Below are 17,378 nucleotides of genomic sequence, written 5' to 3'. Positions count from 1 at the left end.
CCAGGTCATTACAGTGCACAATTGAAACACAATGTTGAGTTAGCTAGCTGACTGTGGCAAGATGGCCGCGAGGTGCGGACGTCGAGCTCCATTGGCAAGCAGCGCGGACGAGACATATATAGCCATTCTATATATATATCTATGGCCTGCCAGAGTAACCTTCTTCAGTGAGTTTTTGGCAGTTTTGGCAGTGCATTGCCACCATCTGCTGGACAGAAGTGTGATGGCAAGTGTGTCTCGTTTTTGGCTGCCGGGTGAACAAGGCGAATGACATCTGGGTAATAGAAGTTCATACATGTTCGAGGTGGTAATGTGGGCACAATGCAAAGCGTAGTGACCCTCACACCTAAAAATGCATTAACTTCTGCTACCTGAACGTTGTTATACCATTGTTGCCCCAAGGAATCTGAGGATTTTTTATTTTTTCAGATATTCCATACGGATCCTGAAATATAAAGATTCCATACAGAGAGCCAGGGAAATGGTTGAACTGTTGAAGTATTTGATAGATTCAACATGTGAAAAAAGTTACAATCAAGGGAGGAAATATGGGACTAAGAATAAGCACTCTAAATTTCACCCTTTTACGATTAAGCGATTCTTGAGTTATTGACATGTCAATAACAGCCCCTTTTAGCCGATTTGTGTCATTCGATATTTTCGACATCTAGTCATAATTGTGGTTCCGCCCCCAAAGCGGAAGAGAAAACTAAGTTATTTGCATAACCCTGGTTCTCTGATAGCATGAGAGAGTCCTGGCGTGTAGACACACCGCCCTACATAGGATATTCCTCGAAGAGAGCCCACAATGTGACTAGACCCTTCGTAGAGTGTGCATGCAAACCAACTGGTGCTGTCAGACCTTCACTGGAGTACCGTAAAACTTCAAACAATAGCCCGCCCGTATTTTCCAAAATAGCTGAACTACATCGGCTTGTATTTGGGACAGGCGTCTATATGAGAAAGGCCTTTAATTCCTTTCACACAAAACTTTATATTACCTTAGTAAAGATGGGAAATATTATTGAATTAAAGGTGCCATGTGTAATGTCCGCCAAAAAATCAATTCATACTCCACATTCCATAAAAGATGGGGGCAGTATACCTCCAGAAAGCGAGTTGGTCTACCCTAGAGTAATAACCAAGACAAGTGTATTGCATTTTGGCTGGCGGTTATGTTGCCCGCATACCGCCTCCCATGGCCGAAACTGGTATTATGACACCTGTCGGGCTGTGGCTAGTAATTTAGCATGCTAATTCAGGTTGATATCTCTGCAGCACTATACCTTGTCATTTTTTTAATGACATCATCGCCCTTATTTCTTCCTATTCTTTTCATGCGTGTAGCTCATTTTTTGGATATTTTTACCTCAATTCTTACACATGGCACCTTTTTAAAGGAGAGCTAAGAGGGTTTTTTTTAGCTTAATTTACAGCTTGGGAGTCATTGGCATGGTTATATGACTTTTTCCAGGTTGAATGGTGGCCGCCTTGCTTCCCCCTAGCGTCTGTGAGCGGAAAAACCAGCCTTGCAACTTAGGTCTGACGGGCCACCGGCCTCAGTGTCAGAAAGTCTTGCGGTCTCGTGTTGTAACAGATTACTTTACAGCACCATACACATACACGCAAGGTACCGGCTAGAACAAGGTAGCGATGGAGTTTCTCAGACATTCGTCATGGCAGAGCCCGCAAAAAAAACCCCAGAATAAACTGTTGTCAGAGGAACAGGGAAAGAGGAAACGGAAGACCGACCGAGCGAGGAGTGTCGTAAAATATATACTGCATAGGGTACCTTTAATTATTTCAAACACACTGAATGCCTAATAGGTATAGGTGTTGTATTTGGTGAATAAATTAAATGTATATTAATTTTGTTTTTTGCAGGAGAGGAGCCATAAATCATACAGACCACTAACTGTGTTGACATTTCGACTGAACTATGTGTTCAGTGAGTTAAATGCTGCCTCTTACCACTTATTAAATGTGGTGCTTCATGCTGTAGTGTGCATTCTCTTCATGCGGGTCTGCCGTCTCTTCCTTGACGGAATGTCCAGTCTGTGGGCCGCTTCACTATTTGCTGTGCACCCCATCCACACAGAGGCTGTGAGTACTAAGGGAAACACTATATATATTTTATTTCTCCTTCAGCATTTCTTTTCAGTTTTAAATCACATCATTCTTTTTTTGTTAACTGCATTCTTTCTCTTAGTTTTACAGACATAGTTGATAGTTTAAAGCTGCAGTAGTTTACTTGTCTAAAAAATAACTTCATCATATTTTCTAAAACGGCAATGATGGCCTGACGATAGTACACTAGTTAAATAATTTACGGGGGAAAAAATCAGGTTGCTCAGGCACAAATGCAATTGGCAAGAATCCACTGCTCTCGGATCAACAATAAGAGCAAGGGAGGCAGTCCCCCTCCCCATGTGTCTCCTAATTCTTGTTTTAAACCAGTCAGTTAATGTTAACTGTTCTTTATCTTCCTGTCACATTGATTGGCAGTTTATGCCTGATTGTTAGTTATAATGAAGATAAATCAACCAAATACACAACTTTGTTGTTAATCAAACTTTATTTTGAAAGACAGATGAGCAACAGTGCTTAGTCAATCATTGTAGCCCACCCAGCCTGCTTCTCAATGGAGAGACTCTAGACCGAATTTCCTGAAAAATGTTGTGGGCGGGCGGGTGGAGCACTAACAATCTTGAAACTTTGCACATGTGTAGTCCATGAGAGAGGGTTTATGCTGAAACAAATTTGAATGGTTATTTATTTATGTATCTATTTATTGATTGTTAAAGCCATAAGCCCTTAAATTTAGCGACTTTTTGGGACTTTAGCACATTCACCGTATTCCCGAGTTCGATAAGTCGATACATACCCTTCTCTCCGTGCCTGTAGTTATTCGGTCTGACGCACCCACCGCTAGCCTAGCTTAGCACAAGTGCCTTGAAGTGACCGGCTTCATTAGCCTACACCTCCCAATAGTGACAAGAATTCCAACATTTTCATACATAACAATGTCAAATGAGACACAGCCATTTCGTCGGAATATTCATACTTGGAACTATGTTTTCATTCAGGGAAATCAGTGCTTCTTGGGGTTTGAAGAAGTAACACCTGAGCTTTTTAGGTGCTGCCTGCAAATCATTTTGCCCAAGTAGCTGTGCTTCGCCGAAATGTGAACATAGTACCAAGTATGTATAAGCTTACAAAACCGTTTTTTTACCATCCCCTCAGGAAAAATAAAAAGAGAAATGTCAACTGACAATTGTATGCCACCCTGTAGGCAGTTTAAAAGCATAGGTCTAACTTTTGCATTTTTATCATATCATAGGACATGCCCCAAACTCCAGGAGCTTAAATGTTCAGGTGGATCAGGTGCTACAGGACTGAAAATGTAATATATTATAGATAAAATATTGAGGCAGAGATTATGACCTACAGCATCCGTGCCACATTCAGGTCCAAGTGTCCATGGGGACCTGGGTTTGAGTTCCTTATCCCTCCCCATCTCTCTCCCACTCGTTTCCTGTCAGTATGTTCATTGTCCTATCATATGAAGGCAAAAATGCCCCCCAAAAATATACTTTCTATTTTGTAAACTATGTAGTTTACAAAAAAGGGAAAAAAGTTCCTGAAAAATCTTTACAGGCCTCATGATTCGATTTGATTATTGAAAAGGTAATTTGATTCAGATCATAAATTGATTTTTGTTTCATCAGAATACAGTTTGTCCTCTGATTTCTTTTTATTGTAAATTAAAATACTCAAGTAGGTTTGAAGTTTGTTTTTATAAGATATTTGTTTTCTAAACTTTTCTAAAAAAGGAAATTGGTTGCTATGGAGTCACTTTATGCAAACATATTGGATGAGACAGGGCTTATGTTTACAATTATACTGTGCTTTACATACTTTACTATGTTTACACTTATGTTTATACTTACGTTATATTTTACTTTTTAGGTAACCGGTGTGGTTGGTAGAGCTGAACTGTTGTCGTCCATATTTCTGTTGGCAGCATTTTTAGCCTACACTAAATCTAGGAGCCCAGATCACTCCATCGGTAAGTGTGTTGAAAATAAAGAATTCACTAAAGAATTCCTTGGGCAAATACATTAGCACTACCATACCTACAGGTCCATTTTGAACTGTATGTGTGTAATTGGGATGGCCGTGCGTTGGTGGAATCTCAGAATAGAAGACTAGACTGCATTTCCGGCGGGAACTGCGAAAGTGTGCTTGCCCTGGTCCGGTCAGCAACGTGAGCAGACAGTGGCATACGCTATGCTGAACCTGGCTTGATCCAGGCATTGTAACGGTGCCTTTCAGTGTTGGAGCAGTGGCAATATCCCAAAAGCTCTAGGAGAGGGCTATTCAACTGTTGGCTTGCGGGTTGAATGTGATTCGTTGGATTTTACCTTTGGCCTGCCTTCGAATTTAGCTTCTATGACTGAGATCAAATCAATAAAATAAAATGACAGCAGTGATTGGCTGCAAAAATAAATAATGTCACGTGTCTTGCGCCTCTCAAACTGGGCTATCAGGTAACCTACAGAGGAATTGAAATTATGAAATATGACCAAGGCATTAAAAAGCTACTTGTTTGTCAGGATACTTTTTCACTGATTTATTTAAAAAATATGAGCTATGAGTGTGAATGTTATATATTCCATCCCACAAATTATGTTTTACTGGTTTATTTGACAAATAATCTATATGGATTTGCTCTATAAAGACCGTATGTCTGTTTGGGATTGTTTTGTGAGCCTGGGGTTGTTTTGAGAGCCTATTGATGTAGCCTATCTCAGAATAAAGGAATACTTCATATTACTCTAAACCACCGTCTGTAAATCAACTGTATACTACTGTCTACATTGCACTATATTTCTTGACCTGTCTCTGTATGTTTCATCACCTTTCTATACTTTGCCTCACATTGCAACACAACTCAGATCTTTGGTTGCTATGAAGGCCAGTCGTTCTAAATGGATGGTTGCTATGGCCAAAGGCCAGTTCTATCTCTGCCGTTGTCAAGCGGGCATATCGTAGAATTCTGATTAACCTTATCTTATTTAAAACATCTCTATTTTACTTATCCCACTTCCATACAGTGGGTCCCATTAAGAAGTGGCCACTTCATTCGCGCTTACCGTGATTCACACAGCAGCATTAATAAATTAATCTGTCACCATATGCCTATGCTTACGTTTGCAAAGAAAACATTTTAATTTGATCCACATGAAACGTTACATTTCATGTACATGTTGACAATGAGTAGGCTAGTTTTGGTTGTTGGTGGTGTTATTGCATCCCTTAGTTATGCCTACAATGCAAATTCCCTCGCGATTGGAAGCTCCTGTAGACAATAGTAGACGCATTTCAAAACATCGCGTTAGGAGTCCTTGCCACTTCTTTTAAGCCGTAACAGACGTAGGTGCTACTTTTAGGGCTAAAGTGCTTCCTGAATTACTGTTAGTAAAAAAAAAATAGCAGTCCTAAAGTTACCGTGTGAAGTTCACAGTGCAAGCATCTCCTATCAAATGACCATGGCATTAAGCTAAACAACATAAATCCCAATTAGCAACATAGCACTACATCTCCTCCTCCTATAGCTAGCCACACAAGAAATTAATGATACTAAATCTCTGCTTAGCATGCTTCTCCGCTTAGCATTCTAATAACAGAAGGGGCACATTTATGTTGACCACTACAACATGACTCATTATGTCTGTAGCGTTAATTGTATAAAACACTTACTTTCATAAAGGGCAGCACACCATCCAGCACATGGAAACCGATATTTTAGGTTCTTGGCCACAAACTCAAAAGCGTGTCTCTCTGGCCCTGTTCTAGAATCTTTGCTCTGAAGGCTGTGTTGCTAAGGCAACATCAAATAAACGAAATGATAGTCTTTCAGTATTAAATGTGTGCGTGTGATTCGAATGGATGTGTGTGGTTTGCAATTAGAATAAACAAGAAATAACATTTCCAATAATTTCCCATGATAAATTACATAATATTTGCCCCTTCCTTACTTGGGAATCTCACACCGTATTTCAAGTAGGCTACACTAGTGAAATGTAATACAACGTTGCCACCTAAGCGTTCAGATAGTTCTAGGCTATTTAACATTAGCGTGACATTGATTGTTTATTCTTTTCGTCAACTCCATGCTTTTAGGAAAACAATCTTTTTTATCATAGTTCCCTCTTCAATGGCGATTACCAGCTCGTTTTTGTAACAGAGATAGCTGTTTATTGTCCCTAGGTTTACAGAAACACCTATTTATATTAATCACGTAGCCTATGGAGTGCTGCCGACCACTGTTCATTACATGGCCCAGAATGCCTTGCATGTCTTTACAACAAAACAACACAGTAAAACCTAAATGCCCGTAAACATATGCATTTGCATACTTGTAACATTTTTAATAATACTCTCCCATCATGAAATGTAACAATAATGAAAAATTTAATTTGAATACCGTCAATGTGAAAACAACTCTATTATGTAAGCTATATATAGCTACTGTTCTCCTTGCTATTTCAGTTCGTAAGTCCATACTATCCCATGGCAGAGCAAGGATTTCATGATTGGGCAAGGTTGCCTGGAGACATTGTGTCTGCTCTGAGACATTGTGCATACATGGAAGGCATTGTGATAGAAGGTGAATGGTGAAAAGGTGAATGGTGTGAGTTACCAAATACCGTGGGTGGTTTGCCAAATGATGGAAACTTTTGGAATATTTCTTTTTTTTTTTTTTGCCTATGCACCCTCACACTGGAGTCCCCAGTTCATATACAAAATTTGGTATCGATATGTGACAGTGTTCCTGAGATATGGGCGACTTCCTGTTTTGGCCCGATTTCGTTTGGCTGTGGCGGGCAAACGCTTTTCGAAAAAATCAAAAATCCTTCCGCTAACATTTGTGAGGCTTGGTCCAAGGATAATGTCGTCAAGTTTAAGTGGCGTTAGGACCAAATTGTGACCTGTGAAAATTTAGTTTAAGCTTTCTGTTCAATCCAATATGGCGGACGAGCGGCACGCCCACCTGGCGTCATCTTAGCGACCAACTTACACCGGTACTGACCGGATGTTTTAAAGTTGGAGCGGTGTCTCTGTCTGAAAGGGCCTAGGCGCTAGGGCTGACAAAAAAATAGGGAGACGGGAAAAATAATAATAAAAATAATAATAAAACTTAAGAAGAACAATAAGTGTGCTGCTTTGCAAGCACACTTAATAACACAAAATATTTGCCACAGACAAAAATCAATTACCATACTTTACAGACTATAAGTCACACTTTGGTCCGTCCAGTCAATAGTCCCGCATTCAGGCCGCTCCATTATCAGATTAACGTTATCAGACAGCGCTGTAAAATGTGTGGGAATTTCTCGCATTATGATAGCTGGAGTTGCGGCACTTTTATTATTATGTGCAATACTTAATAACTCATGCGCAATACCCGCAATCCCGCGCTGAAATTTAGGCCCTGGTTTTAAATGTGTTGTGAATGTGATGAATCTTTTGTAAATTGCTTTACAATTAGCGTCGGGCCCTCGTTGGCCGCCTTTGGCTTGCCTCTTGCCACTATTTACTCTTTCGTCTTCATTAACATTCCCTGTCGAATTCTCAATATTTTTGCCCTCTGTGTCCAGTCCAGTTCTGTCTGTTCTTGGTCTTGGATTTTGTGAAATAAATTTCTAAATATCACCTGCTTGCTGCAGCTTCGGTCTGCACGTCCTTTTAAAACTGCATCTTTCTCTCTCTCCTGAGCATTTCATCTGCTGCCGGCTTGTCTCTCCATATTGCCCAAAATGCTTGATTGCATTGCATTCTCCACATTTTTAGATACATTTTCATGTACCACATCAGCATTTTTGTTCAGTGAATCTTTTGTAAATTGCTTTACAATTACCGTCAGGCCTATAGGCCTATCCCTGGCTTGCCTCAGCTTCGGTCACGTCCTTTTAAACCGCGTATTTTTCTCTCGTGAACATTTAATCTGCTGCAAGCTTGTGACTCCACATCGCCCAAAATGCTTGATTGCATTGTATTCTCCACATTTTGGTGTACCACATGGCCTTTTCTTTTAGTGAATCTTTAGCTTTACAATTAGGTCTACCTTCCAGCCCTCCATGGCTGCATTCACTCCTTCCTCTTCATTAACATTAATCTTTTTGGCCTCAATAGTCCAGTTACATATAGTAATACATTTACAATACAATACATTTCTAAATAAATACGACTTAAAGTCCGGTGCGACTTATATATGTTTTTTTCCTGTTCATGACTAATGCGACTTATACTCCGTAGCGATTTATAGTCCGGAAAATACGGTAATAACTCTAATAAGCTTAACTCTAACTACCACTGAATTCTGGAATACTTACCCCCTCATTGCCGAAGAAATATGACTGAGCTACATTCTAAATCCCAAAAAAACTTCAAACTGTGTATAAAGTACTTTTTTTCTTGTTTTACATCACTTCTGATAGCTGCAGTCAAATAATAAAGGATGTAACACCACTGCCTTTCTTTAGGGCTCCCAGAAACATTGTGTATTTCATTGTGGTCATTACAAACAGCATTTACACAATACAATAAATTAGAATGAATACTAATGAATTGTCATGTCAAAAGTACACACAATATGCAGATAATATGCATAGGAAAATATGTAATTTAAGATATGATATATATATATATATATATATATATATATATATGGTTATATACTGGTTACATTTTTTGACTGATGCGACTTATATTTGAAAATATGGTACTTTTAATTTATTCTTTAAAGTTGATCTGGCTCTTGGGCACTACAATTTCATTACTTATAATTCCTTTTATGAGTACATGATGACGAACTACTTGAACTTTACGTACATGATCCTCAGACCAAGCCTCACAAAAGTTACCGGCCGGAATCACACTTTTGCTTAGGTCTCACAAGCTTAAGCTTTTAGCCATTTTCTTTACGACTAGTTGACTATTGACTACAACACCGACTAGTGATTTTAATAGTTGACTCGTTGATGAATCCCTTATTAATCAATAGAAAATTAAGGTTGTGCTTGAATTTACTTGACCACTATTGAAGAAAAGAAAATCCACTTTGTCCTAATGTATCTAAACCCTTTCTCTTTTTTGACAAGTGTGGACGCCCATTGCAGTCACAGTCATCCTGGTTGCTGCTGCTACTCTTTGCAAGGAACAAGGGATCACAGTCATTGGGATCTGCTGTGTTTATGAGGTTTTTGTTGCACAAGGGGTAAGACACACGTTTCATGTTGTTTCTCATTTTTATTTCATTGACATACAAGAGTCTGAGCTTGTCATGCACTTTTGAGTTTGTTTGACCTTCCTTGCATTTTTTATATTTTTCTGCATCTTTGAATAATTGAAGAAGCAAAACATACATCCCTGCTACAAATGCCAAAATCAGCATCAGCAATCTGAGAGCAGAAAGAATATTGTATTTTCTGGTTAAAAAAACACAGTTGTCAGTGGCACTGTGCTAACTACAAATTTGACTTGCATCTGATGTCGCAATACATCATACTTTCATAAAATCATGCAACTTTCTCTACCGTCAGTCTGTGGACACCGTTATTTGCAAACATTGGCAGTGGGCATCTCATGCACGAGATAAAGCCTGTAAGTGTTGAATGACATTGTGTAGGGGGCAAAGAGGGACACAATCATTTTATGAAGTTACAGTGGGTATCAGTTAAGTTTGGACGGTTTCCTGCATGAATCACGCACAAATCGCGCACCATATTCTCGGCAGAAATGGCACAAACTGCAGTTGACATGAACAACCACAAGGTCTGTAATCTGCCTTCTGTAATCCACTACCATTTCCTTGGTTTTATTGATATTCAGTGTCAAGCTGTTAGATTGACACCACTGTGCCACCTCATCAACCTGATCCAAGTAGAGCCGTTCATTGTTGTTACTAATCAGGCCTAAGATCACTGTGTCATCTGCAAACTTGATGATGGAGGTATGACTACTGTTGGCTTTGCAGTCATGTGTGTAGATGTTGTGCAGCAGTGGACTCAAAACACAGCCTTGGGGAGCACCAGTGTTGATGGTTAATGAGTCAGATGTCAGACCCCCCACTTTAACCACTTGTGAACGGTTGGTGAGAAAGTCAAATATCCAGTGACACAGGGTGGTGTTTAGTCCTAAGGCCTTCATCTTTGGGACCAAGGTCAGAGGTACTATTGTGTTGAATGCTGAACTAAAGTCAATGAACAGCATCCTCACATAATTCCCATTCACCTCCTCCAGGTGAGTTAAGGTGGTGTGCATGAGGTTTGAGATGGCATCCTCTGTAGACCTGTTGGCTCTGTAAGCAAATTGGAGGGGGTCGAAGGAGGCAGGGAGCAGGGCTCTACACTAACATTTTTTTCCAGGAGCACAAAATGTAGGAGCACAGACAAAAATTTGGGCGCACAGTCAGTTCTGTACTTAACTTATACATAATCTAACATTACACTCTAGCTAACAGTTAAACATGCCAGTGCACCAATTGCGAATATTAAGAATGGAAACAGGATTTTAAGACTTTATTTTCAGTCTGTTCTATTTTCCTACATTTTGTTAATGTAAAATAATATAATACATTGCCATATTTGCATTTAGCCTGTATATCAAGTATCCTGCCAAATGTAGGCCAATTTATTTATTTGTGAATCCATCTGTAGCTAATCCAAATATGCCCATGGTGACCTATCTGACTGCATACTGCCTAATACTACTACTAAAACAGTCCATTTTCTCTTCCACAAAACCCAACATAGGCTATCAAGGATGTATAATTTTTTTATCCTTTTATTTTTTATTATCTGCATTGATGGGGGCAGTAGGCAAATGTTAGGCCTACTTTCGTTTTGCACTTCAGCTTGTATTCGGTGTAAAGAAAACAAGTATGCGTGGAAGCCTGGAGTTGTCAGTAGCGTTATACCTTTGAATAAAATGGGAGTATTACGGGAGGCTACTTTTGTGCCTGTTCGCTACAGCTATATTTTGCATATTGCAGCCAATACGTCAACTGGGCTAAAAGGCATGTTAGGTTACCTTTCCTTCTTTCACTGCATTCTCAGAATCTCATCCTGTTCCTCCTATATCCGATTAATTCGGTGGATAGAAGCACTAATTTCTTCAATCTTGGCGTCAGGGCTCATTCAGACATGATGGACTTGTTTTTCGGTACTGGAACAATAACAGACTGCTTGAGGCAAGTAGGAACTGTCTCTTGAGCCAATGATGTGTTAAAGATATAAGTGAACACAGGAGCTAACTGAGCAGCGCAGGATTTCAAAACCCTGTTAGAAATTCCATCCGGTCCAGCAGCTTTTCTACAATTAACCCTCCTAAAGGCATTGCTCACATCGACCTCAGAGACACAGAAAGGTGCATCCTCATTTGCTTCACATGCTGCAGCTAGTGCAAGATAGTCTGTGTTTTTCATGTCAAAGCGAGCATAAAACGCATTAAGTTTATCAGGGAGGGCTTTACTCACATTCATCATAGGTGGGGACTTTCTTTCAAAGCCAGTGATGGTTCGGAGTCCTTTCCACACTCGTGCTGGATCACCCTCCAAGAAATCAGCTTCAACTTTGTCTCTATAGCGCCGCTTAGCATCTTTAATAGCTCTACGTAAACTATAAGATGCTGCTTTGTAATCTGTCATATCCCCTGAAATAAGCCCAGCATTATAAGGTGCGTGACTTTAATGCCGTTCTCACTTCTCTATCCGCCCATGGCTTCTGGTTAGGGAAGCTTCGGATCTGTAATGATCACACTATATTCAGTATTACTGATGATGTCAAGGTGGTGGGGGCCCCCAAATCAAATAAAATTATTTTAATTATTATTATTATTAATTCTAACGAGTGAAAAACAGTTTGCAGTACAGCTACTATTTATTGGCTAAATGTTGGTCCCTCCTCTGTCTCTCAGTGCCCTATGCACAGTGCGTGATGCTTCTGGTGGTGGTGATCACTGATCAGGCAACTTTTTAAAACTGAACATTTTCGCCTACAAGCTCCTCACGTTCCATCTTCAGCTAACTCCATAGACAATAAAATAAACGACCTTGCTGCTTAGGTATTGCGGCCTCCATTACATGACATCAGCCACCCACAAAGAAAAAAGGAAATGGGTAACCACAATGCGTTAATTGCGTTAATATTTCGTAACGCGTTATGTATTTGTGTTATGTACTAGTGTTGTCACGATACCAAAATTATGACTTTGATACGATACCTGCCATAAATATCACGATGCTCGATACTGAAACGATACTACGGCGAAATCCTAAGATATCTGGAAAAGAAAGGACTCATATCTCCTCCAAGTGTATTGAGTCATTTGTGTTGAATTCGGAGCACTTTTGTAGTGTGCAGGTCAATTCTGGGTTCTAAACTTCTAAAATTCCTACATAATTATTATTTTTTATAGTCAGTAAAATAGTAGGCCTACTTTGTGTGATTAAGTCCTTTATTGTTTGTTATAGTTCATTTACATTGTGTTGTGTTTAAGCAATAAAGTAGCTTTAAATAGCCAAACTAGGCTAGAACAAGGTCAGTGTTGAAATTACTGCATGCAAATCACTAAATGCTATGCAGAGGGGCCTAATCTTTAGGCCATCTGATGTACAGTATTGATGGGTTTCATCAGGTCCCTTTTCACAGGTGTATTAATCAAGCACCATGCAGTCTGCATGGATAATCAAGGTGCTTGATTTTATACACCTGTGGAAAGGGACCTGATGAAACCCATGAATAGGCTACCCTAGGCCTTCCCGTGTTCATGGGATTTCTTTGACAGTTGCAAAAGGAAAAATGTGAGGATAGTCTTCTTTGCGCCCAGTGTACAAGTACGACGTTCCAACCACTCAGGTCTTCGTCAGATAGGCCTACACCATTACCTGTTGCAATACAGTGGGCATCGCTTTCAAATGACCACTTCATTGGCGCGATGCAGTGAAGAAGCTGCGTGAAGCTTTAGTACCACTTTCAGCCACTGTGCGTCGGCTCTGCCACTGTACATCGCTCTGCCTGCCGTCCCTTACATAATTGTTGCCGAGAGTAATCCCAGCCCTCACGAATTCAATAACAAAATAAATCATGCATAATTAAACATTACCTCGATTTAGGCTACTTGGGTATGGCTTAAGGCTTGACTACACGGTGGTAACGAAAATCGAAATCGAAATTTGCTGTCTACATTATTGTCAGTGTTGGGGTTAACGCAACTTTCACGCGAAATCAAAACAGTGGTGTGATAATTGAGCCAGTAGAGAAATAACTGTTCAGAATTAATCTGTAGCCTTGGGTAGGCTTCTGCAGAAAACAATGTTGTTGCCGATTTAATACTATCTGGCGACATTTTTAACAGGCTACTAATAGAGGCTTAGACAACTATGACCCACGTTTTGGTTTCAGTAAATTAATTTGCCCTACTTCTTGACTGCAATGTAGTCAATTGACTGCTTGACATGTCATTTTTATTTTTCTGTACAATAAACAAATGCATCTGCTTTATGCCACAGAATTACATTCATATTTGGCTGACTGCAGACGCGCCACTTCCCTCCCCATATTCCAAGATTAAGATAGATAAGTATGAAGTGCTTTTTGTATAGGCTACTATCATAAAAAAATAGTTAAAACGAATAGCTATTTGCAATTTGACAAAACACTGGTCATCATTTTGCGAATGCGAGGACGATATGAGCCTGTTGCATTTAGTTAGATGTCCGAGTCACGCATAATGTTTGAAAACCACTGGCTCGTAATCACAATAATTTAACACACGACAGTTGGATAACCTACTTCATCATGTCCACATGCCTACATTTTTGTGAGTAGCATAGAGATCGTTAAAAACAATAAAGTATGGCTCTCCGTTTGGGACATCGAAAACTTATATTTTGAATAGACTACCGTCGAAGATGCTGACTTGCAAAAGCCTCGGGATAACACGTTATCTCCACTATCATCAGTCATGCCCCTTGATCAAAGTGGGGAATGAAATAAAAGTTTGAGAACCACTGGCTTAACAAGTTACCTACAGTCCAGAACACTGTTGCAATATTCTGATGATCGGCGATGATATCGGCAAATGTTTTTCCAAAGTAAGAATTTCACTTCACCATGCACCTTCGACAATACCTGGCCTACCTGGTATCATTACAAACATTATTCTGTGTCCTAAAACTGGCATATTTTATGGCATTGTGTCATGTAAGTTCGTTGCAAAATCTAGAGAAATGTGTGAGGTGGTCAGCGGGGGACAATTGAGACACACATTGGATTGTGTTATTACTTGAACATTCCACACTATCCACAGCTGTGGTAGGCCTATCAGGGGCAGGAGGATTACTGTCAGCGCAGGCTTTATATAAAATTCTTCAACAGAAGGCCTCGAATGTTGTCTTGTTTGTGGAGCGCTTTGCTTCTCTTCTGTAATTTCGGCTTCATTGAAAATGAGGGTTTCCCTCAATGACCCTCCGAGAATAAATAAAGGTTGAATGAATGAATGACTGCAGGCTTGTCCAAAATAAAGGCATGTGGTTTGCGCAGCCTACAGTAAATAACAGACCCGCCAGAATGTGCGTTATGATGCTTTTTTACAAGCAATATGTTTTTGGTACCCTACGCACACTGCATGTTCTTAAATAACAATGATCATCAGTAATATTCAACCATTAATTTGGGTAAATGGGCAAGCGTGACCACCTTGATTGGTGGATTGGCTGATGATTGTAACGCGGGCATGATTCCAAACACCTCTCTTACGATGATGAGTGACCGGTCTCAGAATGCGTGCACTACACAAGGACGGAAGATGATGAATAACTGGGGCCGTAGGCTATTCACAAAGGCTTTTATCTTACTACTAGGAGTATGCTACTCCTAAATCGCACTTAAAGATTTTAGATTGGAGTTTTCTCTTAAAAGTTATTCACAAAGCCTTTCAGACAACTCCTAAACTAGGAGTGAGTCTTCGTGGCTATGGATGACGTCATTACTCATGCACGAGCTTGACTGAAGTGACCACCTTGATTGGCTGGCGATTGTAGCGGGGAATTCCAAACACCTCTCTTCCGATGATGACTGACAGGTGACAGGTCGGAGAATGCGTCGCTACACAAGTAGTCTCGAAGGGCGGAAGATGATTAATAACTGAATAAAAAGGCCTAGCCTAAATGAATAAAGAGTAAGGCAAAACAAATAGCTTAGTAGCCTAATGAAACATAGGCCTATGGATTGATGCAGTAGCCTACCTTTGCAACATTATTAAATGAATCTGTCACCATATGCCTAGGCTACGTTTGCAAAGAGGAGAACATTTTAATTTGATTCACAATGAAACATTACATTTAATTTACATGTTAACAATGAGTAGTTTTGGTTGTTGTTGGTGGCGTTATTGCATCCCTTTTATGAATGCAAAATTGTTCCCTCACGATTGGAAGCCCCTGTTGCATAGGCTATTTCAGAACATCGCAACGTAAAATGCCACAAAAAAGCTGTTTATGAATAGGTCTTAGTAAGTTAGGAGTCCTCTCGACTTAAGCTGTCCCAGACTTGGGTGCTACTTTTAGGTCTAAAATGCTTCGTGAATTACTTTTTGTGAAAAAATTAGGAGTCCTAAAGTTAGGAGTGACACGCCCATTATTTTTAGGAGTTGCTCCTAAATTCGCCAGTTAGGAGCTACTTTTAGCCTTAAAATTCTTTGTGAAAATGCCCCCTGAATAAAAAGGCCTAGCCTAAATGTATCAAGGCAAAACAAATAGCCTAGTAGCCCAATGAAACATACGGATTGATGTAGTATCTTTGTAACATTATTAAATTATTCTGTTACTATGCCTACGTTTGCAAAAGAACATTTAATTCACAATAATGTTACATTTAATTTACATGTTGACAATGATTAGCCTAGTTTTGGTTGTTGTTGGCGGCGTTATTGCATGTTAGTTATGCCTACAATGCAAAATTGCTTCCCTCATGATTGGAAGCTCCTGTAGCTGCATAGGATTTCAAAACCGCAGGTTTGTGAATAGGTCTGTGAGTAAGGAGTCCTCTTGACTTCTTTTAAGCTCTCAGAGGTGGGAAGGTGTGATTTTTTTTTTGGAAGGGCCGGATTAACTGGGCACAATTGTCTGATGGCCCCCTTCCCCAGCCAACGTGAATCGGGTGGTTAGTTAATAGGCCTATCGTGAAGATTTTTCCTGCCATCTAAGGCACGGCGCATCTGTGAGGCCAAGCCTCACCAAGTAGCTCGTTTGTTTACAACTAACATTCCATTTAATTAAACTGCTTTATATGCCGAAATAGTTTTCAACATTTTGAATATTAGTGTCGTGTGAATTGAAATGTTCTCAAAGTAGCCTTATGGCTGAAAGCTGCTTGGGACACCCGTCAAGCAATATAACCATACAAACGCTTCCTGCAGTCATTGTTTCAAAAGGAGTAATTTTGGCTTTGTCAGAACTGAAGAGCTGTGGGACGGCACGGCACGGTATGCCCAATGAAAATAAATTAACATAACGCAACACAACACAGACCCCGCTTCTCTCGCGTCAGTCACTGACATGAACGAAACACAGAACCCGCTTCTCTCACGGCAGTCACTGACAGTAACCTAGAATAAATGCATGGGGAAAAACACTTCCCCATGACAAAGACATCGTAAAACACTGAAAGTTAATATTTTGTCACTAGCAACATTCATCTGTCCTTTGTCAAATGTATTATGTTCCAAGTACCCTATCGTAATTCTGCTTCATAAAGTTGAACAAATACATTTGCTTATTTCACAGAAAAATATAAATAGCCAGTCTACAGTGCAGAGTTGGTAAGTTATGGTAGGCCAACTTGCAGTGAACATACAAACAGGGGAAATTATTTCTCTTGCACCTGAGTAGCCTCAGGTGCGCCGCGTGAGGACATAAGGCCGAACATGCAAGCCAATGAATCGTGCTATCACGACAATCAGCGCCGTTAAACTTAAATAGGTTAACATCACTCTAAGTTAAGCCTTTAAGCAAGGAAAAGCGATAATTTGAAGACATCTGTTTTAGTTGGAAGGGCAAGGGGTAGCAACAGGGCAACACAGAGACAGGCCCGATGGCAGGGCTGTTATGAGAGTATTAAAATATGGGATATTCTACGGGAAAACATTAAAAACGGCAAGACAGCGGGGAAAGTTAAAATAAGTGTGATAAACCACGGAAAAAAAGTTGGCATGCATTGTTTCGGTCCCCGTGCACAGGGATTATTTGTCATACTGTTAATCACATATGATTATTTGTGAAATTGTGCAAACAGACGCAACACATTTGAAAA

At 39.9% G+C, this 17,378-nt stretch overlaps 1 protein-coding gene across 2 annotated transcripts in view; it reads left to right on the top strand.

Annotated features, from left to right (window-relative positions):
• The window catches only part of tmtc3 (transmembrane O-mannosyltransferase targeting cadherins 3), a 71,352-nt gene that overhangs the window by 11,735 nt on the left and 42,239 nt on the right, over positions 1–17,378 (top strand). Inside the window, exons 4-6 of one of the 2 annotated variants that reach the window (XM_048256705.1) lie at positions 1,885–2,103; positions 3,970–4,069; positions 9,168–9,283. The exons of the other annotated variant lie outside the window; for it this stretch is intronic. Of the exons in view, the coding sequence (XP_048112662.1) occupies positions 1,885–2,103; positions 3,970–4,069; positions 9,168–9,283 (435 nt within the window). The remainder of the gene's footprint in view (positions 1–1,884; positions 2,104–3,969; positions 4,070–9,167; positions 9,284–17,378) is intronic. 2 annotated transcript variants of the gene reach the window in all.

The sequence above is a fragment of the Alosa alosa genome, chromosome 11 (assembly GCF_017589495.1).
Source record: "Alosa alosa isolate M-15738 ecotype Scorff River chromosome 11, AALO_Geno_1.1, whole genome shotgun sequence".
Taxonomy (NCBI): domain Eukaryota; kingdom Metazoa; phylum Chordata; class Actinopteri; order Clupeiformes; family Clupeidae; genus Alosa; species Alosa alosa.
Note: the sequence above shows the minus strand (reverse complement) of the source record. Positions and strands in the feature narration are given on the sequence as shown.